The 25,145-nt window shown below is 42.1% G+C and overlaps 1 protein-coding gene across 4 annotated transcripts in view; it reads left to right on the plus strand.

The window, feature by feature from the left end:
• The window catches only part of LOC148039127 (geranylgeranyl transferase type-1 subunit beta-like), a 33,966-nt gene extending 9,705 nt beyond the window's left edge, over positions 1-24,261 (plus strand). For 2 of the 4 annotated variants that reach the window (XM_087675006.1, XM_087675007.1), the window contains exons 6-12: positions 16,684-16,760; positions 16,848-16,893; positions 21,765-21,889; positions 22,993-23,060; positions 23,156-23,243; positions 23,345-23,549; positions 23,685-24,261. In XM_087675006.1, coding sequence (XP_087531132.1) covers positions 16,684-16,760; positions 16,848-16,893; positions 21,765-21,889; positions 22,993-23,060; positions 23,156-23,243; positions 23,345-23,549; positions 23,685-23,785 — 710 coding nt within the window. In that variant the 3' untranslated portion in view covers positions 23,786-24,261. Of the gene's footprint in view, positions 1-16,683; positions 16,761-16,847; positions 16,894-21,764; positions 21,890-22,992; positions 23,061-23,155; positions 23,244-23,344 lie in introns of all 4 variants that reach the window. The other 2 variants (XR_015690362.1, XM_087675008.1) reach the window with 2 other exon arrangements.
• Positions 24,262-25,145: the final 884 nt, after the last annotated feature.

The raw sequence follows: 25,145 nt of genomic DNA on the forward strand, positions 1-25,145 counted from the left end.
GAAAGAGAACTCTAAAGTGAATGAATCAATGGTGTAAATGAAGGAAAGAATGTACAAGATGCTCAAGGGAAGAATTGTCCAACAACCGATGGCTCTCACGGGAGTGGGTTGAGGGAGGTGTCGATGTCTATTGTTCATCGGAGACGGATCCTAAGTGCATTAATCACTAGTTGGAGCAGAGGTCGATGAAGAAAAGTGCTGAAAACACAAAAAACAACCTAATATAGATGATAAAAGCTGATGGTTGGTAGTAGTGGGAGGCACCTAGGGCGATAGTTGTAGACCATGTAGTAGTAGTCATTAGGACTTGACGGCTAGCAGAAGAGGGTTGATGGTTGAAACCCGCAAGACAAGGATGGGATTGAATGGTGGACAACTTGTCTATTTATAGAGTGGAAGAATCCTCCCAAATCAGGGTTTTGCTTGTGGAACATAGAAATTCTCTAGCAGCACTCCCTATTCAATGAAACTTTTGTCAATTTACTGTTTTGGGGCTGTTTTAAAGAGCTAATCAAGATGTAGTGAATTTTTAGCTCAATACCCTCTCTCAGGCCCAAAATTGGAACCAAGAAGGGATTAGAAGAAAGCTCAAGCCCATTTTACCCCAAGGCCTTCCACCCCAAAGCAGTCAAGGCATCGGACGAAGGATGTATGTTGGCTGTCTAATGGCCTACCAAGACTATAGAGGCGATTGTTATCTTATAAGACATCTTCAACACCTGCAAACACCCACAAAAATCTGTATTTTGTTGTAGATGGTCGTGAATGGTGGAAATCAGCTACACCTTCGTGAAGAAAAAATTGCAGATGTCTTGGTTGAGTCGTATGGAGCAATCGTATGTAGAAAGTCTACGTTTTCAGCAAAGAGCAAATTTTCTAAAAATTTGTGTTTTCAGTCTAAATACAAAGGATTTCTTATTGATATATCTTGTGTGCTTTTCCCTTGCGCCATTTCTGTGCTTCATGATAGGTTATGACTTGAAGCCCTGTAAAGGTTTGTAAACCAATCCCCCCTCCCCTTCCCCCTTTTCCACACACACAAAAATCCAAAAAAGAAAAGCACAATTAAGGTTAGGGTTAGCATATGTAATGAATGAAGGTGAGAGGACATAAGAGAAAGAATTGAAGAGAGAGAAAGTAAGTAAGAAGAAGAGAAAGGAATACTAGAAGAGGAGAGAGAAAGACAGAAAAGAGGGGAGAAAAGAGGAGGAAGCCATGGAAGATGAAGGTGAAGAGTATGTTCTTGATAATAACTGGTTGCCCTAAGCTGGGACTCTTACACCTTATATACCCCAGTTAGTGTGACTCAATGTCTAACCCCTAGTTTCTATGTATCCCGCTTGTTACAATCCATCTCCACCCTGAAGGTTTTTGCCCTAAAAAATGAAGAGAATTGGGGGGAAGTGATGGGTGGGCTTAGGGAGTGGGGTGCAGAGTACTACTCTGAGCCACATTACAATGAAAATGGATGGGTAAAGACTAGGGACAGCATGTTGTCCATGACAGGCTTGCTGAGGTAACATTGTCATAACTTTTGATAAGCTGCTTCAAATGGGGCGTGCCGCATGTTCAAACAGAGCTTATGACGAGTATTTTCAGCCCAAGGAGGATGCACATTCTTGAGATTTGAGCAAGTACAAAATTGTTCTAAAACAGTGTACAATTTGCAGGTAGGGGGTGGTCAAACGGGGGCATGACCGGCTGGTCTTCAACCCATTGGGCCTCTTGGAAGTGAGGAAATTCATTGATAAGGGTGGCTAGGTGTCAGGAGGCTTCTTCCAGGGGCAGGCCTTGCCATTTGATGAGGTACTCCTTAATGGATCGAGATCTTAAGTGCTTATCTCGTTGCCCAATGATTGCCTCAGGGATATACTAAATGATACCTTCTTCATTTATGGGGGAAAGTTCTTTCACATAGTCCATTAAGGTGCCAATGAAGGGTTTCAACTAGCTGACATGAAACACATTGTAGATTTTGGTGGTAGGGGGAAGCTCTAATCGGTAGGCCAAGTCACCAACTCTCTTTAGGATCCGATAGGGGCCATAGAAGCGGTGGGCCAACTTGTTACTGCTACCCTCTTTGAGAGTGGAGTAGTGGGACTCAGGCACTTTCAGGAGGATCGGTTCCCCTTCTTGGAATTCCAAATGCCTTCTCTTCTCATCAGCATAGAGTTTCATGTGAGTTTGTGCCTTTGGAAGATTCACTTTGCATTGTTGAAGTAGGGCTTGCATGCGATCCAAGTCGGCTTAACTTTGAGGGTTGATCTTATCTTTGAATAAGTAGGGAGGGGGACCTTACACCTGTATAATGCCTCAAAAGGGGAAACTTCAATTCTAGAGTGGGTGGAGTTATCATAGGCAAACTCAGCCAAGTGGAGTCACGTATCCCAATTGTGTTGTATATCATGGCAAAAGTGTCGCAATATGTCTCAAGCTTTTTGTTTACTCTTTTAGTCTGGCCATCAGTTTGAGAGTAAACAAAAGGATGGAGCAAGCTTGGTACCCATAGATGTGAAAACTGTCTGCCAAAAGTTACTTATAAACTTAGCATCTTGATCATGTACTATGGCTTGTGGTGAGCCATGCAACTTGAAGACATATTCCATAAACTAAGTGGCCACCTAAGAGGCAATGTATCGGGTCTCAGTGGGGATAAAGTGGGCAGCTTTGGTGAGGCGATCAACTACCACATATATACTGTTCCAACCTTTCTTGGTCATGGGGAGGCCAGTAATGAAGTCCATTGTGATATGAGCCCCTTTCCCTTCGGGAATAGGGAGAGGTTGCAAGAGGCCAGGTGGCTTGAGTGTGCTGTCCTTGTTTTGTTGGCATGGGACACATTTGGTTACAAAGTCCTTAACATCCCTCCATAAGCCTTTCCAATGAAAGCTCTTGGCAATCTTGTCATATGTTTTGAAAACACCCAAATGACCAGCCGTGGAGCAAGAATGCATCTCTTCCATGATCTTTTGTGTGATGGGAGAAGTGTGTGGGATGACGATCTTGCCATGGGGCCAAATAAGGCCATGCTTGAGCTGATATTGGGAGTTTTTAGCCATGAACCCATGCTATAATTTTTGGAAGATGTGGCTCTAGTTATCATCTAATAAGTAAGCTTCTTGAAGCTCTTCAATCCAATCACTATGCAACTCTGAAATAGAGGATATTGTGTATGTCCATATCGGAGATGGTGAATCAACCACTATATTATCTGTAGTGACGGGTTGGGCACAGATATCGAGACAAACAATCATTACGCATAGTGAGAGACAGAGAGAGTGAGATAGATCAGAGTAGAGAGTGAGCACGTTTAAAGGTACAATGACGAGAGAGTACCTTTAGGTTATATATATATATATATATATATATATATATATATATATATATATATATATATATATATATATATATATATATATATATAAGTACAAGTGCTAAGGGTGTGTTCACACCCGAGCACATTTAAAGGCATGAGGCCTTTATTCCTAGCAACCTCCCACCTAAAGGCAATGCATCTAAAGAGGAGAAAAGAATCAGCTAAGTCTAGGTATGTACAAAGCTGAAATACATATATCTATCCAACTCCCATCATCTGTCGGCAATGAGCAAATTGCTCTGTTGGAAGACCCTTTGTGAGAAGGTCTGCAGGATTATCATCTGTATACACTTTGACAAGCTCAATGCTCTTGCTGTCAAGTACATCTCTAATGAAGTGGTACTTCACTTGTATGTGCTTTGTCTTTGCATGAAAGATAGGATTCCGTGCTAGCATGATAGCACTCTGACTATCACAATGGAGAATAGGTAACTTTGAGATACCAAGCTCTCCCACCAGACGTGAAAGCCATAAAGCCTCCTTGCATGCCTCAGTGGCAGCCACATATTCTACCTCTGTAGTAGACAATGCAACACACTTTTGTAGCGTGGAGATCCATGAGACTGCTTCTCCTGTGAAAGTAAACACATACTTAGAAGTGGACTTCTTGCAGTTCGCATGACCAGCATAGTTTGCATCCGTAAAGCCAACAACAGATGCCTTCTGCTTTCCAAAGCAGATGCATAACTCCTTTGTGCCTTTGAGGTATTTGATAATACCTTTCACTACATCCCAATGCTTCTTGCGAGGGGTTGCCATGTATCTGCTAACGACTCCCACTGCAAAGGCAATGTCAGGACGTGTAGCAACCATAGCATACATCAAATTGCCAATAGCTGAAGCATATGGTATCTTGGCCATTTCAGCCTTCTCATCATTAGATGTAGGGCTGTCCTCTGCACTAAGTTTCACATATGGAGGCAATGGAACCCCAATTGTTTTGCCCCCCTCCATATTGAAATGCTGTAAAACTTTGGAGATATACTCTTGCTGAGATAGATAGAGTAAGCCTTTCGGTCTATCTTTGAGTATTTGCATGCCAAGAATGTGATTTGCATCACCAAGATCCTTCATGTCAAAGCTGCCATAAAGACTTTGCTTCAATGAATCCAAGGCATGAGTATCCCTGCCAGCAATCATCATATCATCAACATACAAAACCAAGATAATTAGGCTGCCATCTGTTGCCTTCTTGGTGTACAAGCAGTGATCCACTTGACTTCTATGAAAGCCTTGGGATTGCATGAATGTATCAAACTGATGATACCATTCTCTTGGTGCTTGTTTCAGCCCATAAAAACTCCTTTTGAGTTTACATACCATTTTTTTTTTCCCTTGTTTAACTAACCCTTCAGGCTGCTGCATATAGATGTCTTCATGCAGATCACCATGTAAAAACACAGTCTTTACATCCATCTGTAAGAGCTCCATATTCTCAATTGCAACCAAGCCCAAATGGTTCTCAATATAGTCATCTTGACTACAAGAGAGAAAATCTCATCAAAGTCAATTCCATGCTCCTGCTTGTACCCCTTTGCAACCAATCTTGCTTTGTACCTTAGGGAGGAACCAGAAGTGACCTTCATCTTGTAAATCCATTTGCATGGAAGTGTTTTCTGCCCCTTAGGCAACTGCACCAAGTCCCAAGTGCCATTTTTCTCAAGAGATTCCATCTCTGACAACATGGCTTTATATAATTTCTTGTTGTCTTGTCTGTCCATTGCTTCCTTGAAGCAAGACGGTTCACCACAGTCTGTCAACGTGACATAATCAGCCACATTGTTTGCACTAGGAACAAATCTGTCAGGTTGTCTAGTAGCCCTAGACGATCTCCTAACCCAATGGTCATTGTTTGCTGGCTATTCCTACAAATTTCCATTTTCAGCATGCTGTCTTGGCATGTTAACCTGCAATCAACATTAACAGCTTGCTGCCCTGGCTGTTCCTGCACACGTAGTGGCTCAGTATCACTGGCAATAGCTGGCTGATCATTTCCAGCATCATTTCTTGCATTTACAGGTTCATTTACAGCAGGTATTTCCTGTTGTACAACGGGCACATTTTGCTGTCCAAAAGGTATTTCTTCCCAGAATACAACCCTACGGACCTCCTCAGTCTTTTTCGGGCTGTTTGTGCATGCGATCTTCCCGGAAGATAACGTCATTGCTGCGTACTACTTTCCTTTTCTCAGGATCCCACAATTTATGTCCCATTTCACCCTCGTCACCATATCCTAGGAAAATGCATTTATAGGACTTTGGCTCAAGTTTGTCGCGTTTTTCTTTACGAATGTGCACAAAAGCCTGCAGCCAAACACTTTTAGATGAGCATATGAAGGTGGCTTGCCTGACCACGCTTCTTGGGGAACCCCCCGGGGCCCCCCCCCCCCCCCCACACCACCACCACCAAAGACGTGTATGGTGATCCATTATTAAGTGAACAACTGTCATAACAGCCTCTGCCCAAATACCATGGGGTAATGCAGCATAAGACAGTATCGCACGGACCTTATCCTGTATGGTCCGATTCATACGCTTTGCAACTCCATTTTGGGGTGGATTATGAGGAGCAGTGAGCTTCCTCTTTATCCCTTTGTTGTCACAAAATGCCTGAAAGGCCTTGGACGTATATTCCCCACCATTATCAAAGCGAAGACACTTAAGTGTCTTATCTGTCTGATTTTCAGCCAATGCCAATAATTTTTTAAACTTGTCAAGGACTTCATTCTTGCTACGAATAGGGTAAACCCACACTTTCCGTGTAGCATTGTGGACAAAGGTGACAAAATATTTATTTTCCCCTAAAGATAATCCTGGCATTTGACATACATCCGAATGTACTAACTCTAGAGGAGAAGATTTGAAAAAAAGAGACTTTTTATGAGACGTTTGTGCATGTCTGCCATAAATACAATGATCATAGTGCTCAAAATCAGCATCACGAAGACAAGGCAAGTAACCCAATGACTCATGTGTCCCAACCGGCAAGCCACAAAGAAATGCTTGGCTGCTCGGGCACAGCAACAACATGGTCACGCACACTAGATACATGAAGTGGATACAAAGTATCACTCTTGCAACCTCTGGCAATAACCCTAGATCCCTTACAGATCTTCCATTTTCCATCACCACAAGTGGTATGAAAACCTTCGTCATCTAGCTGCTTTGTACTAATCAAGCTCTTTTTGAGCTGAGGTACATGCCGTACATGTTGAAGTGTAAAGAGAGAGCCATGCTGAAACTATAACTGCACACTGCCAAGACCTCCAATCTCGCATGCATAGTTGTCTCAAAATGGACAACACCATGTCGACTCCTTGTATAGGCGGAGAACCACTCACGATGAGGGGTGATATGAAAGGAAACACTTGAATCGAGAATCCAGGTATGCATGTCATCATCTGTACCTGCAAGTAAAGCATGTGCACTAAAGTGTGAAGAGACAAAGAGTACATCACTCCCACTATCACTGTCATGAGTGACTACATTCGCCTCTTCCATTTTTACATTGCTCTTCTTAGGCTAACTGTCCTTCTTCTCTTTCTTGCTATGATCTGTATTCTTGCCTTTTCCTTTCTCTTTCTTTCATTTGTAGCAATCACGTTTAAAGTGACCCTTCTTGCCACAATGATGACATTCAACATCTTTGCCACGTGATTTACTGCGTCCCTTGCTATCATATTTGCCCTTTTGTTGTGATCTGCCCCTAGTATGCAAAGCACTAGAAGACTTACTAGATGCATTGTTTTGCTGATTCATCTCTTCCATAAGTAGAGCACTCTCTACATCAGCATACAAAAGGATTACATTAGAATTGCTCATAGCAGTCCTGAATGTATCCCAACTCTCTGGTAGAGTGCAAAGCAAGAAAGTAGCCTTGAATTCCTCATCAATCATGAACTTCAAGACAACCAATTGGCTGAAAATGGAGTTAAACTCACTCGAGTGAGTAGACATTGTTGTACCCTCTTTTATACGCAAATCCATAAGCTTTTTTAGCCAATACACTTTGCTTGTAGCACTCTTTTGTGCATACAGTTCTTCTAGTCTAGTCCATATAGCATATGGAGAATCCAAACCTTCAATGTTGAACATCAAGGCATCAGAAATCAATAGCTCTATGGTTGAGCGTGCAAGCTCATTTAACTTATCCCAATCGTCCTGTTTCATGTCTGCGGGCTTTGCCCCTTTAGTTTTGATTGGCTTTGCTTGCTTCTTTTGCAACACAATATTGTAGCACTGCTTTAGCCAAACTGCAAAGTTATGTGGGCCTTCAAGCTTCTTTATGTGCATCAGATTATTGTTGTCATTGCTGCCAGCCATGATTTTCGGCCGTAATGTGACTAAAGAACAGCAAATGCAGGCCCAAAACTGTCACTCAAGTGACCAAGGTACAAACAAGTACCAATCAGCAATAAATGACCACGCAAAAGCACAGATTTCAGATCTGTAAATAAATTTTCAGAAGCATCAAACCATGTGCATTCTAACTGATTACAGCTGTTCCAAGGGCATATGCATCACATTACATGAGAATCTCAAAATTTCAGCTGCAATTTCTGTTGCACACGTACCCAGGGGCATGAAATTTGACATGAACGGTCAAAAACCCCAAAATTTTGTGCTCAAAGCATCAAACACACATCTGCATTTTCTGTGTCATGCATAGGACATGCCAATTTTGCCAAAATAGAGCGATTTCAGCAAAACCCCCAAATTTTTACCAAGTGTTGATGTCCAAATTGCATAGAATTCAACCTGCATGTACATAAACTGACCAAATGCTGCACAGATTTTACCCAAATTGCAAAAGCCCCAAATTGCATGGGGTCCAATGTGCATCAATGTCGAGAAATTGGATAAATTTCAGCTCAATTTGTGCATGTACATGAAAAGGCCCAAATGTCGGGGACAAAATGTCACAACTTCTTGCAATTTTTGAGATAGATATCACTGTTGTGTTTTGCTCGCATCAAATCTGGACAAATCCCCAAATTTTCCAAGTCCTGCATTTCACATTTTAGTGAAATTGAAAGAATTTCACTAAAATGTGAAAAAGCCCTAAAATTCCTGGGCAAATGTGCACCGACTTTGCAATTTCCAAGTCAGATTGTCCAATTCTACGTTGAGATCTCCAAATTCGGGAAAAGCCCCAAATTTCTGGACCTAAACTTGCATAAATTTGCACCTTGTGCTTGCGTGCGTGAACACCCGGAGGAGAGGAGGTAAATCAGACCGAAAATTTTTGATTTAAAAAAATATTGAACCGTTGACTTGCCCATCGTCCGTGCAATCATGTTACATGATGGCTTGTCACTCGTGCAGCCCGACCGTCACGTCGCCTGTTACACGCCGCCTGACTTGGTGGCGACTGCTAGTTGTCGCCACCAGTTCAACAGTTGTCGCCTGGTCTGCAACGTCTTTTGCAGAAGTCGCTTGTTCTGCCCGCTGGTCGCACGTCAGTTGTTGTCGTCACGCCTACTAGTTCTTGTCAACTGCAGTCGCCTTCTCTAGTCGACTGTTGCTGCCCTTCGTATTCTCAACCAATGGACTATCTCTTTTGCTTGCGAGCCTGCCTGCCGTAGCCAACTGCTCGACTGTGACAACTCTTGCTCGTCGAGTCCACCTGAGAATCTTGCAACTGTTGAGCTATCTCTTGCTTGCTCTGATACCAGTTTATAGTGACTGACATTCGTTACGCGCAATGAGAGACAGAGAGAGTGAGATAGATTAGAGTAGAGAGTGAGCACGTTTAAAGGTACAATGACGAGAGAGTACCTTTAGGTTTTTAGATAGATATATATGTGTAAGTACAAGTGCATTCGTTACGCGCAATGAGAGACAGAGAGAGTGAGATAGATTAGAGTAGAGAGTGAGCACGTTTAAATGTACAATGACGAGAGAGTACCTTTAGGTTTTTAGATAGATATATATGTGTAAGTACAAGTGCTAAGGGTGTGTTCACACCCGAGCACATTTAAAGGCACGAGGCCTTTATTCCCAACATTATCTTTGCCCCAAGTGTGAGAAATGTCAGTGTCATAGTTTTGTAAGGTTGCCATCCGTTGCCTTTGCTTAGGAGTCAAAGTGGATCGAGTTAAGAAGTACTAGAGGACTCAATGGTCACTTTTTACTTGGAAGCGGCTGCCATACAAATAGTGGTGCCATTTCTTGATAGCATGGAGGATGGCCAACATCTCGTGGTTATACACATTCATCTGCATCTTCTTATCATCAAGCTTGGGCTCTCAAATGGAATCACACCATGCTCTTGCAGCAATACTGCACCAATACCCCTGTCCCACTGCCATCACAATGAATGGTAAATATCTTAGAGAAGTTAGGGCAGACAAGGATGGGGGCGGAAGTAAGCATTTCCTTCCCTAACACATTGCACCTTCTTCGGGTCAGCTTGCATGCCATTTTTGCTCACAATGTGTCCCAAGTACTTTGCATGAAGATACATTTGCTCTCCTTAGCAAAGAGTTGATACTCTCTCAATATGTCAAACACCCTTCTGGCATGTGCTGAGTGCTCCTCTTGTGACTCGTTGTAAATGAGGATGTTGTCAAAGAAAACGAGCACAAACTTGAACACAAAGGGTTGAAGAATTTTATTCATGAGGCTTTGAAATGTGGTGGGGGCGTTAGTCAACCCAAAAGGCATTACTAGAAATTGATAAAGTCCACGATCAGTTTTGAAGGCTGTTTTGATCTCATCTCCCTCCCTCATATGGATCTAATAGTAGCCAAAGTGCAATCGGTCTTAGTGAAAAAGCATGCCCCTTTCAACTCATCCAGTAAGTCATCAATCTGTGGGATGGGGTAGCGGTTCTTCATTGTGGTTTTGTTCAAGTTTCTATAGTCGATGCACATGCGGAAAGAGCCATCTTTCTTTTTGACTAAGAGGATAGGGGATGCATAAGGGGAAGAACTCAGTTCAATGAAACCCATCTCCATCAGCTTCTTGACTTGCTTTGCAACCTCTTCATGTTCACACTGGGAGAGTCTGTAAGGTGGCTTGTTTACTGGCTTGGAATGGGGCTCTAAGTCAAGTGGGTGGTCCACTTGTCTCTTATGGGGGGAGGGTTGTAGGCATTTGAAATAGATCATTGTACTCCTCAAGTAGGGCCTACAAGGCTAAATCCTTAGATACTTCAGAGGGCTGACTTGAATCATCCGTATTCAATTGCAATACAAAGATTTGCGAGTATTTCTTAAACTTCCGTTTGAGTTGCTTTGCTGTAATGAGCTGAAAATCAGCATGATCTTGAATTCTCTCTAAGTGGATAAGCAGCTGTCCATGCATCACAAACTCCATGTAGAGCTAAGAGAAGTCCATAGCAAATTTTCCCAATTGTTTCAGCCAATCACAACCCAAGACAACGTCAATGGGGCCCATATCTAAGGCAATTAGGTCAACCAATGCCACATAATTTTCAGCTAAGCATAAGGGAATTGCGGGGCATATATGCGTGCTGATTTCTTCCTCTCCATTTGCTACTTGGACCTTCAAGGGGGGGGTGTAATTTCGTAGGGGTGCATTTCAACTGGTCAATGGCTGATTTATTAACAAAACTGTGAGTGCTACTACTGTCCACAAGGATGAAGAGATGCTTCCCATGGATACTACCTTGAATGCGCAGGGTGTAGGGGCTCTGAGAACCCATCTAAGCGTCCAAGGAGATGGAGCAAAGGGAGGTGGTAGTTGGGTGGGATGTAGGATCAAGTATTTGGGATGGATAACCACCCGGGTCAAAAGGAAACCCATCCTCCGGGTCACAGAACTGCTCGTGATGCACATCCTCAACATGCTTCACATGGTCAACGGGTAGGTCATCCTCATCATTGTGCCAATCTTCCATGACATACTACTCTTTTTCCACAGGAAACACGAATACTTGAACCATATGCATTTTCAAGTCTTCCCAATCAATGAATTGATGATTCTCTCTATTGATATAACACTAACATGTGTGGGCAAATCCTTCCAAGTGGAGAGAGACAAATATAATTTTCTAATCATCAGTGCGGGGGTAGATATTGAAGTAGGACTCCAACTTGGACGTCCACTCCTCCAAGTCTGATGGTGCAAGGGATTGCCCATTGTACTTAGTGAGGAGAATCTTGTCACCCAGATCATGAGGGCCTTACTGCCCATACATACCATGTGGTGCATTTATCCCATGCTGCCCATGATTGCCATGTTGGCCATTAGTACTATACTGTCCATGATGGGGGTGATTCATATAGATTCCATTGGGGCCCCTCAGGAGAGTGGGGGAGCTTAACAAGGGCTCGTCATGCACATGAGAGGGTTCACTAACCTCATAGGTAGAAGGGGGAATTCCCTTAGCTCCAAGGATGCCGTGTGGGCCATGCAATGGCTCCAGTGGTGGCAAGCGCCTAGATTCACGCTTAGATTCATTTGCCTTCTCCTGGGATGAAGTTGTAGCTAGTTAAGCAACAAGAGTGGTGAGCTGCTCCAAGGTTTGTTGAGTTTTGGAGTTTTAGAAGGCCATTTGCTCAATTGCTTCATCAAACTTAGACATCATTTGGCGGTGGTTGGTGACCCCTTTCCATGTGACGAAGCTCATGCTGACATAAGGTGTGGTTGAGCAGGTTGTAGGGATCCGTATTGGGCATTTCCCCTTGCATATCACCATGGTAATCTTGTGTCGAGTTGGGTTCATAATTCATGGAGGTCTTGGAGTCTCTAATCTCCCTCTGGAGTTTTTCATAGGCTTTAATTTTACCTTTTTGGCCAACCATTTGGATGTAGTCCACAGGACTTGTTATTAGTAAATGGGGTGTAACTTTTGGTAGGAAACTCCGATTGGTGAGATTTTTGATTTAGATCAGAGGGGACAAAGCCCTCTTCAAGATGAGCTATTAAGCTTTGTGACAGAAAATGATAAGATAATTCTGCAATGGGATTTTTGTGTTTATCCTTGAGTGGCATGCACCCTATCCATAGTGACCCTAGTGCACAAAAATGGGCATAACTTTCAGACCATAGCTCAGATTGGGGAGATTTTTGATTCAAACCTGAGGAAATGAAGCCCTCTTTGTGACGAGCTATAGGGTTTACTCCCAGATGTAATACATAATTTTTTGTAATTGGATCTTTATGACTATCTTGCTTGAATGTGACTAAAAACATAGTCTATCCCTTAATGCAAAAGCAATATATGAATGACTCATATACCGAGGAGCCTGAGCAACAACATGAATAATATCATGAGCATACTGATCATATCCCAAGCATAATTGCATGTCCATCTACTCTGTCATCATTGCATAAGTGAAACTTACTGCCATATATCTCTTTTGCTTGTATGCACTTCAAGTGTCATACATGGGTACCATCAGCATTAAAAGGGTGTCCAAGGGGGATCATTGCATTAGGAGAGGTGGTGATCATGGGAGAGTACTTGCACTTGCATGCAAGTATCTGCCGGGTGGTGGGCAAAGGCAAAGTTCCCCTCGGACCGGGTTGTGCACTCCTTCAAGGTCTTAAGTGGTAAGGAAGGGTCACCTCTCTTTTGTCTTACCACCTCGCCTGGTATCGGTCTTTTTCTGTGTTGGAGTATACATGGCAGACATTTTTATTAAGCAATCAGCATGAGATGCATTGGAAAGGAAATATTGGGTTGTTTCATGAGATGCAAGGATGAACAAGAGCTCGGGTAGGGATTACCTTGGTAGTCCAGTGACTCACTGGTTGCTACTTACCCATTTACAAAGGTCTATGACTCACTTGAGATTTATCTAAGGCACACAAGATAAAGAGGGGCTAATGTCAGCAATTACAATTGATTTAGGATTAGTTATGATGCATTAGGAGGCAAACGAGATATTGGCTTTCAGTGGACACATGCATACAATGGGGGATTGAACTAGTAAGCCTATGCAATCTTTAATTTCTCCAACAAAGGGATTAAGCTCAGCAAGTGGATTAATATGAGAGATTAAGATTAGATTGACATACCTCTTCAGTGTTTAGGAAAGATGGTTGAAGCATAACCCATTATCATGCCGATTGCTCCATTAAGCAAAGCTCGATTAGTTGGAGCACTCCAATGGATGAAGACTTTAAGCATTCGAATGCTTCCATTGATGATGGGGGACTCCCGTGTTTGTTCTCGAGCTTGAACTTCATATATGGAAAGCTTCGAATGGAGCTTTCATGGCTGCCCACAAAACTTCTCTGCATGCTGAGCTCCATATCTTCAATCCGGGTAGGAGGGGGGGGGGGGAGGGGCAAGAGGGATGAAGGGTCTCCTGGGGATTGAGTTTCCAGAGGTTGTGGCTGAAGTAAGAGCTTGGTATGAGCTTCAATGACTACCTCAGATAGTGTAGAGCAGGGTGTTCATATTCGGGAGATCAATGTCGAAGGGGGAGGTACCAATCTTGCTCAAGAAGGGTTCAGCCAATTGCCCAGGGGACCAGGAAGGCCAAGGGAGTTGCTAGGAGTTGGAGTAGAAGGTAGGAGGGTAGGGGCAGTAGCGCAATCGGTGCTGCGAATTGTGGACTGCTGCTTGGTGCTTATGGTAGGGTTTCCTTGGCCTCGAAGGTATGGAAACTGGAGTTGGGGATATGGGGGATTAGTCCCTGGTGGTGGTTGATGTCTTGGAGGGGGCTGGAGCAAGCTTTGGGGAGGTTGTAGGGATAGGTAGCCATGGCAGCTTGCAGGAGAAGAGAGAGGAGGGATGAGGCAAAAAGTAACTGGGGTTTTGTCCTCTTCTAACTCCTGGGTCTCTAAACTTGTCCTGGAACCCCTAAATTTTGCATGAAAAGAAGTGACGAATTGCTAGTTTAGCCAATTTACCTCCAGATATGTCTGAGTTTCCAGTTATAGCTCCCGCTTGCTCTAAAAAGCTGAGACTAACTGTGGTCCTTCTTGCCGTATTTATACCTGTAACCTGAGTAACTAGGGTTTTGGGATTTGAAAATGGAGAAAGGGGAAAGAAGAAAAGGACCAAAGCCTGATGCTATGATACCACTTGTAATGAATGAAGGTGAGAGGAGAGAAGAGAAAGAATTGAGGAGAGAGAAAGAGAGCAGGAAGAAGAGAAAGGAAGACTAGAAGAGGAGAGAGAGAAAAAAAGAGGGGAGAAAGGAGGAGGAAGCCATGGAAGCTGAAGATGAAGGTGAAGAGTATGTTCTTGATAATAACTGGTTGCCCTAAACCGGGACTCTTACACCTTATATACCTTGGCAACATGACTGGGTGTCTAACCCCTAGTTTCTATGTATCTCGCTCATTACAACATAGAGACAATAAAAACACAAGACAATGAAATTGAATAATAAATGAATAAGTACAATGCTCAATGCAATAAACACTCTATGCGAGGTGAAAGCTGACCTCGGAACTCCCATGTCTCAAGGACCAAGGTAGAGAGTATGAGCAGAAGAGTGTCTCAAGGACCAAGGTAGAGGGTATGAGCAGAAGAGTGTCTCGTACTCGAGACGCAATAGGTAGCCTTTGAATGTGTCTAGCAGTATCAAACATAGGTTGTGGTGGCCAGGTTAGTGACAGATAGGCAGCAAATGATGCAGATCAGCAAATCGCAGGTATGCTGATGATGTGGTAGACCAGGCGAATGCAGAAGTCAGCCAAATGCAGCAGAAGGGCTGATGTGGTAGGCTGGGCGGCACTATCAGCCTGCACGGCAGTAGCAGACTGTGGATGCAGTAAACAGGCTGTTCCAGCCTGGACAGCAGTCGCCAGTTGGTACATGGCTCCGAATCAGCAAGAAACGGCTTGTAGACAGGCGCCGGATGGTAGACAGCAATGGGCAGCAGCTTGGCTGAGATATCCTCCACGTACAGGGTGTAGACAGCAGAAATATGGCACTTGCAAGCTTCAAAACGAGATTAACATTTAGTGGTGTGTAGCTTGTCTATTTATAGATGGATGGGTCCTCATAGGGGTGGAATATTGCATAGTTGGAATGGTTGTCAAGTATAGACCAAAGGAACATTCCTTTGCTGGGGGAATGTGTTTCTCGCACCTGCACACAAGGAAACGGTGTTCAAGCATCCCAAGCCCCCGTTCCCTCCATTCCATGTGGCTATGTTACAGTGAATTCATGTGGAAGAAAGGTTGGTGCCAACATGTTGAAACGAAAATCAGTTGTACATTACTCTCTTGGATTTCTCAAAGAAGGAACAAGATCAAAAGATGAAATCTCAAGTCAGCTAGCACTTAACTAGAAAGAAGTCACGCAGATCATATCAGCAACAAGGGATGATCTAGAGGCCTCCAGCCACTACTGATGAGGGGAAATGTGCCCTTCTTAGGTCCTGTGATCAATGAAGAACAAAACACTGCTGTGTAAGTGCGAAGTCCCAATGCAACACTGTAAGCAACCCATGAATGCTACTCGAGCATGCCAACTATTGAAGGGAAGCAGTCCTCAATACTAAAAAGGGGCACAGGATCCTATAACATATCAATCTGAAAAATGATATTGTACATACAATTTGCCTATCCCATATGTTTTTGACTTTTGTTGCAAGAAAATACCTCAAAACTCATCAATGCAGCTCCAGCATGCTGAAACTGAAAGGAAGAAGGTCTCAATGCTAAAACAGAGGGGCTGAGGATCCTGCATTCTGTCAATCTAAAATTGTAATGTGGACATGTTATTTGCCCATCTCATATTTTTTCTGAGAAGATTTCTCTCAATAGGATACCTCAAACTCAGATCTGGTTACTTGAACAATATAACCAAAAGCAAGCCTGGAAAGGCAAAAACTTTTTTATTCATCTTTGTGTTATCACATAAAAGGATTTCAAGGAGTACATTAATTTAAGTAACACTTTCCACAGCAGATAGTGAGGGTTTTGCATACCAATATAAGCTGACATGTCTGTACATGTTTGGCAACTGATTTCTGCAGAACATGTGCCATAGGTCTCAAAGTTCACCTGCCTATGTGGACCTCTCTGCGCTTTTGTGGTTTTGACTCTTTACATTGAGATGTCGCTTGTACTTATCAACCAAGCAAATCCTTTCACTTGAGGAAATGTTACATGATTTTATTGATGCATGGTGAGGGGTCGACCTTTTGTTTCTCAAAAGGACACGAAATTGATTGGCTAAATGAAGTCAAGTGATTTTGAAATGAGCAGTGATTGTTTGGTGTTGGTTTTTGTGCTGAAAGAATCTGCAGAATGGATGTGGCCAAGTGCCATCAGTTGTTTGCGATTCTCCTTTTGTAGTGCTTTGTGGCATCTGGTTTGAATCTTTGTGGTTGTATCTTCTGTATGAAGGGAGATTCTTATGTTTTTTTACAGTTGCTATTTCGGCAATGCTCAATGATTGGTCTGGATTGGATTCTGAAAAGGCATTGAAATACATCTTAGAATGCCAGGTATTTTATTCACACAAATAATATGTGCTGAGTATTTCTATTCTAAAATCTAACATTTCTGTTTGTCCACATGTGGTGCTTTTGCAGTCATATGATGATGGATTTGGCTTGTCACCTGGCTTGGAGTCTCATGGTGAGAGCTGTGCGGAATAATATTTATGCATCTTAACTGGAGGCTCTAGTAAAGCTGCCATGCTTTGCATTAGTGTATTTCCATACACTGCTTGATGTGTTAAATATTTGTTTGGTTATGGCTCTTTATGCAATAATCATAGTCCTCCAATGAGAGCAGCGCAGCAATGACTGCACATCACTTGCCATTGACAGATTGGAATGCACTTTCTTTGTGCTGTGAGGAAAGGAATCCTTGTTGAAGAATTTGAAGTTTGCTTTTGCAACAATGTCAGGTCTTAAGTGCGAAATTTGTATGCTTGGTTAACTTTAGCAGTATCTCCGTCTCCAGGATAGTTGACTCCCCTCAGCAGCAGCTTGTCTGTGCACAAGTGATCACCTGGTTTGGAGTTTGTGATTGAAGCATGCTAGCTCAGCTCGTTGAATCAAAGTTTGAGGACATCTGTTGCTTGATGGGAATAGCTTGAGGAGAACAAGAATACAGCATGCTAGCTCAGCTCCTTGAATCAAAGTTTGAGGACATCTGTTGCTTGATGGGAATCACTTTAGAAGAACAAGAGTCAGCAGCTAAAGATGTCATGGCAAATGATCGCCACGGGGGATATGAGTGGGAGAATTCAGGCACAGAAGACCAATATGAGAAGAGTGAAAGGTAGCAATGAGAGCAAGTTCATGCAGAGATTTGGGAAAAATGCTTGAACTTGCCCCAAACCAGGATGCTACTAATTATAAGCGCATAATGTGTTCCATTGGTTTAATGATGAAGAGATGGCCACATATGTTATTTTGTAAATTCTCCCTCTCAATTTTGAATATGGCATTAGAATAGAAGTTGGGAAACATATCTTTCATAAGGGTATAGCAACTTGGAACAGGTGTAATGGGCCCTAGGAATGTGGGAACCTTTTCTGTAATGGATTGGACAGGAAACATGTTCCTAGACCATGGAAGGTTCCTGTTGCCATTCCCTGCCATGTGCCAAGCTTGGAACATTTTCCAGGAATGTTGTTGGGAAAGCACGTTCTTGATGGGCAATTTGGTGGCCATTCCACAGGAGTTTTCCACTCCTGTGTGCTATGTCTACTATCCTGTCTTCACCCAACCATCCATGTCTCCACCTGTTTGTCCGCTTGTTGCTGCAGCTTGCCTGCCCTACCATTCTCTCTCTCTCTCTCTCTCTCTGTCTTTAAGCACTCTGTCTCTCATTCTCACTCTCATTCTCGTCTCAGGTCTCTCTTCCCCTCTCAGCCCATTTGGTATTTACAGCCCACTGCAGACATTTGGAGGGCTGTGGTTGGGTTCTCTCTCTCTCTCTCTCTCTCTCTCTCTCTCAAACTCACCCCCCTGGCTCCAAGGCACGAGGTCTGAAATCATCAATGGTTGCTTCTTCTTAAGGCCAGTCTAGGTGAAACCCAACTAGAGATTGGTCATAGTGGGATGAAGTGAATGTCAAGTGCCTTGTCTGTGATAGAGAAGCATGTCGATGGACATAAAGCTATGTGCTTATGGCTAGACAATTGGAGCCAACAGGGTGCATGCTCATTTTTTGGGGAAGGAAGGAAAAGAAGTGCGGTTTGCACACAATTGATGCCTAAGAAGAGGTAAGAGCTTGAGGCACGTGTGGTAGACCGAGATGCCTTGCTTGATTGAGGCAACTTGTGGCCATTAATCTTGCCACATCATTCCACAACTAGCACTGGATGTATATCCACATCAAGATCGACAGCAACAATGTCCTCATCCTCCCATGTCTAGAGCACATTTGAGATGGATTCCCATCATCTACTTCTTTTGCACCTTGCATAGGGTGATAGGACATCCTTGAGTTCATGGGATCTATAGAAGGAGACAGATGTTGCTATGGCTTGCTACTTCTACCGTGAACACATTGCCTCTCATGCTGTGAGGTAAAATTTTTTAAATAAGTAATGTTCACTTATAAATGGATCAGAGTTCAATGATGATTTGATCTTTGTATGCAATATTTACGTGTTACTTTATAATTTATTGTGTGCATTTGTGATGATGTATACATTTAGGTCAGTTTTTCAAGGCAATGCTAAAGAAGGTTGGGAATATGGCTCCACATACACGACCATCATCATAGACCTTGCATACTTCTCTAATAGAGAGGGAGAGACGCAAGGTTCCTGGTTGAGTAGGTTGTAGAGATCACAAAGATGTGATGGGCACTCCGTGAAGTGACCTTGATTGCAGATGGATGGAGCAACAATAGTAGGAGATCCATTTATGGGATTGTAGCACACTCTTGTTGTAAGATGCATTTTGTTTCATCTAATGATGGTTTGGGTGTAGGCAAGAGTGCCAATTTACTCACCCTTGACTAGATAGACAACATTGAGATGTTTGGGCTTAAACATTTATAAATTGTGGCTCTCGAGCGTTTACTCATTAGAACTTTTTAAAGCTTTGGGTACTTATTTTGCAGCATTAATTGGTCTTAATATATCATGCATAGAGTCTCTTTGAATGCTTGTGAAGTTGTTAATTGCAAATCTATGAAAAAATCCTAAATTTATGCATTTCTAAATTTTCATTCCTTCCTCGTTTCAGGAATGGGACCTTCCCATTCCAGTTGCGTTCCTTGATCCCATTCCTTGTTCCATATTCCCCCACTCTATGTGGCTATGCATAAGGCATCTAATGTGTCCTAGGGGCCAAGACAAGGTAGTGCACCTTAGAGGAAGTTTCTAGGCTCTCTTTGTAGTAGTGAGTAACTCCTCTTGAAATGGATTTTTCAGGGAAAATTTTTGCTTTTAAGAAGGATTCCCCCCCCTTTTTTTTTCAACTGCCACTTCCCTTCTAGAGTTTGGAACTTGAAACTTGCAAAAAACCTTTTATGGGCTTTTTGGTAAACACCTCCTTTTCTAAGACATAGTGGTTAATAATTAATTACTCATTTCTCCAAAGAGCTTGGCGGCTGTTTCTGAAGATTGTCAGTGTTGTATGCAAAAATTATGTTGATAAGAAGATTTATTGGTTAAATTTTGCATTCTCAGATTGTTTCTCCCCCGCATCCATTTTCACTCTTTCTCTTTCTCCCTCTCCAACCACTTTTTTGTTGCTGCTCTTTAAGTTGGATAGACCCATGAGGCATATCATGGGTTGACATTGATCCTCTTTATTCTCTCCACAATTTGTCATTTCAGTTCCACACTTCACAGCTTTGCCATATCTGGCAGTGTAATACTTCAGTTTCAGATTATCTATTGTTTTCTCTGATAGGCTGATTTGGCCTCTTGTAGGCGTTAATACAGCTTTCTTTCTCATGACTGATTTGGCCTCTTGTAGACATTAATACAGCTTTTTTCCTTTCCACTTGGCACAAAGGCGGCTTTCTACACGGACCATCTTCTCCATCTTTTTAATAATGGCTTCATTTCAGAATAGGATACATGGATATATATGTGTCTCAGGATGAGATGTGCCATAGGCCAAATCTAGACCTTCTCACACATGCTCTGAGTTGAGATAGGCGGTTACTCTCAAGAGGCACGGGTGCCAGGCTAACGTTAGAAATGCCAACTGTAGGAGGTGCAAATAGAGGAGCACTATGTGTGCAGATGCCCTGCCTACCATGATATACGAAGCCTCTACTGCAACCTCTTCCTTGAGGGATTTGGTCCAGTACATAAATGCTGTTTAAAAAACAATGATTGTATTGTGAAAAGACAAAGACTGCTTTTAAAACAACAGTAGGTTGAGTGCTCTCTTGCTCTCTCCCTATTTAATAAATAAATAAATAAGCAAACAAACAAATAACTAAAATAAATAAATAAATATGCTGTTGCCTTGTAAAGCACTGCTGGCAGGCTGCCATGTGGCATTGGCTTGTCATCCCGGCAGTCTATGCAAATGACCACGTGGCACAACAGCACTGGCTGCCACAGCAGTTATTTTGTGGTAGTTTCCCTCTTGAAAATCACATAGAACTTCATATGCGATGATCTTAGAAGTCATACTCTATCAGCATCCTTATGATAGCCTAGATATTATCAGGCTACAATAGCCAAAACATGGATTAGACATATGGATATAAGAATGCAATTACTGAGGATGTACTATTGCGATGGATAACATGTAACACGGATTCTCATATAACTGCATTGTTATTATCAGTCACAAGCTAGGTATGTTGTTCACCATAATGGATGGATTTATTACCCTCTACATATATAGCCAGTTCTAGTCTCCTGACCATTTAGAATTTGAATCCATATCATGCAAAAAGCTATTTTAACTATATATGACTAATGATGCGATAAACATATAACATTTGACATACCCAAGCCTATTAATCTAAGACATGGCAAGCATCATGGACCACACCAATCTGATCTAGAGCTCAAGTTGCTCAAGAGGTGTGTCCCTTAGCTGATTACCACAACGTAAACTTACGCAAAAAACAAAAAGGATTGGGTGAATGAAAGACTAAATCCTCATTAATGGCACATCATTGCTGTGCCAAAATAGACCAAATGGAAGCCATAGTGGAAATAAATACCTAATCTGTGAAAGATAAATGTTTGGCTGGTATAAAGACATAAGCTCATAGCTGGCGTCTGAGAGTGTATCTCGGATACTGGTGTACTGCAAGGGTTGTGATGCTTTCATAGCTACAAAGAGTGTATGTGTGGTCCAAAGAGAAAAAAACCGCTGAATGATAGGATTGTTTTATTGGAAGTATGTATTGAGAGGTTTATCTGGGATGTATGTAATGAGAGGTTTATCCGGGACATTGATGTGTGGCAGGGCATGTTTTAGCCAATGTACTTTTTCTGGTGGTTTTTTATTAATGTGCAAATTGTTCATTATATATGCTGACATTTTCTCTTTATACTGGAAGTACAGGTGGTGCTACATATTGTGCGGTTGCTGCTTTGAAGTTGATGGGCTATATAGTACCTGATCCAGTGTCTGGATTGTTGGCATCAACTGTTTTGGATGTGAATGGCCTTATAAAATGGTGTGTACAGGTACCATGTTGAAATCATAACATAGAGGTGTGCAAGTTTTTCTTGAAAACATTGCCTTCTTTTCTCAAGGCGAGACTGCATTTTGTGGGGTGCATAATAGGCAGGTGTTTTTGAAAGGTCTAGGTAGGAAACAAGTTTCCTACAATATGACTTTTTAGGGAACGTTTGAAAAGTGTTCCCACAGATCTAGAAAAAATTAATGGACCTAGGATCTAGATATGTAAAATATGCAAGGAAAGAACCCTGTTTATGCACTACGTACACAAGTTATGTCAAATTTCCACTATTCAAGGGTTCAAAACATGTTGAATTTGAAGGAATGTAAATGTTCCGATTACCATTTCAAAATTATCACGACTCATGATGTCAAGACATGATTTATCAAAATACAAACGTCAAAACGTAAGAAATCAAAAGATAACCTTGAGAGGTTTCGAAGATCTACAAGTTCAAACATCCAAGATGTAAGCAGTAAGTATTAGAGCCGTGATAGCAGCAGGTAATAGAGAGTTAAAACTTCGAGCTTCGGACACAATCTCTGATGATACTTTCTACCTAGGAAAAATCAAAGAGCTTTCTTTCTAGTTACCCACTCATATTCTTGTTTATTTTAATTTGTTTTTTGGGAAGCGTGGGTGGATGAGTAGGGATCCTTGGGCAGGTTTCCTCCTTTAGAAATTGAGTTTCCATGCAACTATGGCAGGGTGGCCACATCCCACATTTAGCCTTTAAGCTGACTGGTTGGCAGTACCTTGTTCTCATTCAGCATTCGTGAAGTTGTTATGATGATCGCATTTTCTACCATCATTACTGATGGCAAAATGTTTTGAGCCCAATATGAACTTGGGCAAAAGAGCTGAGTAAATTGCAGATGCTATTTGAGTTCACAAATGAAGGATTGTTTTGTGGCATCTCAAGGCTGATGTAGGATATGATAGTGAATTTATACAATAGATATAACAAAGGAACTCTGTGGGGTTCATAGGAGACAGTACAATTGAATCAAGCTGTATAGATTTGTGACTATGTCTAGGCCCTGTCTCTGTTTTACTACTGTGTTTGCTAAGTGGAGGTAACAGTATTTTCCTTATATAATCATGCAGAAACAGTCACAGGCAGGAGGTTTCCAAGGAAGGATAAACAAGTCGCCTGATACCTGCTATGCATTCTGGTACATGGTTAAACTAAAAATAAAGGACGGCACAACAGCATATCATTCTGCTCAACTTATACGAAGATCTCTCATAAGTTCCCATTTGTGTACAGGGTTGGGGGAGTACTCAATCTTCTTGGAGTTGGGCATCTCTGGGACACCAATGCATTGCGTGCCTTTTTATTAAGCTGTCAAAGTGAGGTATATGTTCTTAGTGTCTTGCTGCTAATCATTTGCTGAATGTCTCTACTTTTTGTTTAGACGAAAAAGTAATCACTGTGCCTGTTTTGGTTTCTTCCCAGTTTGGTGGTTTTAGCAATTATCCAGGGGAAGTACCAGATTTGCTGCATGCTTATTATGGCCTCTGTGGGTTCAGCTTGCTTGGAGAACCGGGCTTGAAAAGCTTATGTTGTGAGCTAGGTATCTCAACAGGTACTCTGCAGAAACTTGATGATGAGACGAGGTCGGAAAGGAGACCACATGAGGTGCTCCATGGTGTCATGTCAGGTGATAAGGATTTACCTGGAGTGTAAATCAGCGGTAGTAAAGAGCGTAACACTAATGGAAAATTTCTTTCAGAGTTTGCTAATTCAATTGGATTTACTCAACAAGGTGGTTTGATACTTGAAGTTGTTATTGTAGATTGGTCAATGCCAATGTTATTGAGGTCTGGCGACTATGATGACGTACTTTGTATGATATTGCAGAAGCTGCCTGTTGACTTGTGTTACAATATGCACTAAGGCATCTGTTATGTGTGACACAACACACAAAAGAATCTGTTTTAGGGATACATGGGCCTAGAATCACCCATCTCATCATAACAATGTATTTATGCGAGAACACATTTTACTGACTACTGGTTATCCAAAGCTGTTGTCCTAACGGAAAATGAATAAGATGCTTGCTACTGAGCTTTCTGAACTTCTTGGTGGCCTTTTCCAATCTATATCCATAAGCATGCTCTATTATATCCTAACTGCCATTTCGAAGCTTGCTTGCAGAAGCTGCCTGTTGACTTGTGTTACAATATGCACTAAGGCATCTGTTATGTGTGACACAACACACAAAAGAATCTGTTTTAGGGATACATGGGCCTAGAATCACCCATCTCATCATAACAATGTATTTATGCGAGAACACATTTTACTGACTACTGGTTATCCAAAGCTGTTGTCCTAACGGAAAATGAATAAGATGCTTGCTACTGAGCTTTCTGAACTTCTTGGTGGCCTTTTCCAATCTATATCCATAAGCATGCTCTATTATATCCTAACTGCCATTTCGAAGCTTGCATTGTAGAGCTGAGGACTGATTAGTTGAGTTGTTTTTCAGAGCACATAGAATCTGGGGTCTTTGAGCAACTGGGTGCAAATGCCATGAGCTGTGAGGGGTTTTGGTTGCAGGCTGTCTCTGAGCAATAGGTGGTGTTATCTTTTTGTTGATAGACTGGAGATGAAACAACGTGAACAACATGCTTTCCTTTGTACTTGCTGTTTGATTGCTATGCAATTCAATAAGCTATGGCTGCTTTCCTTTGTACTTGCCGTTTGATTGCTCTGCAATTCAATAAGCTATGGATGTGATGTTGTCACCCGTTTTGTCATTTTAGTGCTATGTGAAATAGGGTTTGCATGCATTATTCCTATTTGAAAGTGTGCACATGAATGCTTTAAATAGTGTGTGCATGTGTTTTGTGACCTGGCCAGTGCGGAGGCCAGAGTGAAGGTAGTGACTTACTTTTTTTTTTCTTGTTTTTTGGGGGATATGAAGGACAATTCCTAGGTATTATTCTTAAATACAATTTGATGTATCAGGCCCTTGTATTTCTCTCGTGTAATATCAATCTTAAGGAATCCAAAAAAAAGCTCGTTTCGATAGTACAGAAAATTGTATGTTTCCAAGCGTGGCTCTTGAGCTTGTACGATCAACATTCTTTAGAAGGCTTAAAAATGCTATGGGAATTTCAATCACACCATGGGTAGGGCTAGAGCGTCTAGGTGGGTAAGAAGCTGTAAGGCTTCTTACTATAATCCATCTTGATTGCTTGAAATGCTCCAAAACCCTTGTGGTAGTCCTTTATCTGTCTTCAAAAAGAAGGAT

Source organism: Lygodium microphyllum, chromosome 3 (assembly GCF_053477565.2).
Source record: "Lygodium microphyllum isolate KBCC chromosome 3, Lygodium_microphyllum_v1.1.10, whole genome shotgun sequence".
Lineage (NCBI taxonomy): Eukaryota > Viridiplantae > Streptophyta > Polypodiopsida > Schizaeales > Lygodiaceae > Lygodium > Lygodium microphyllum.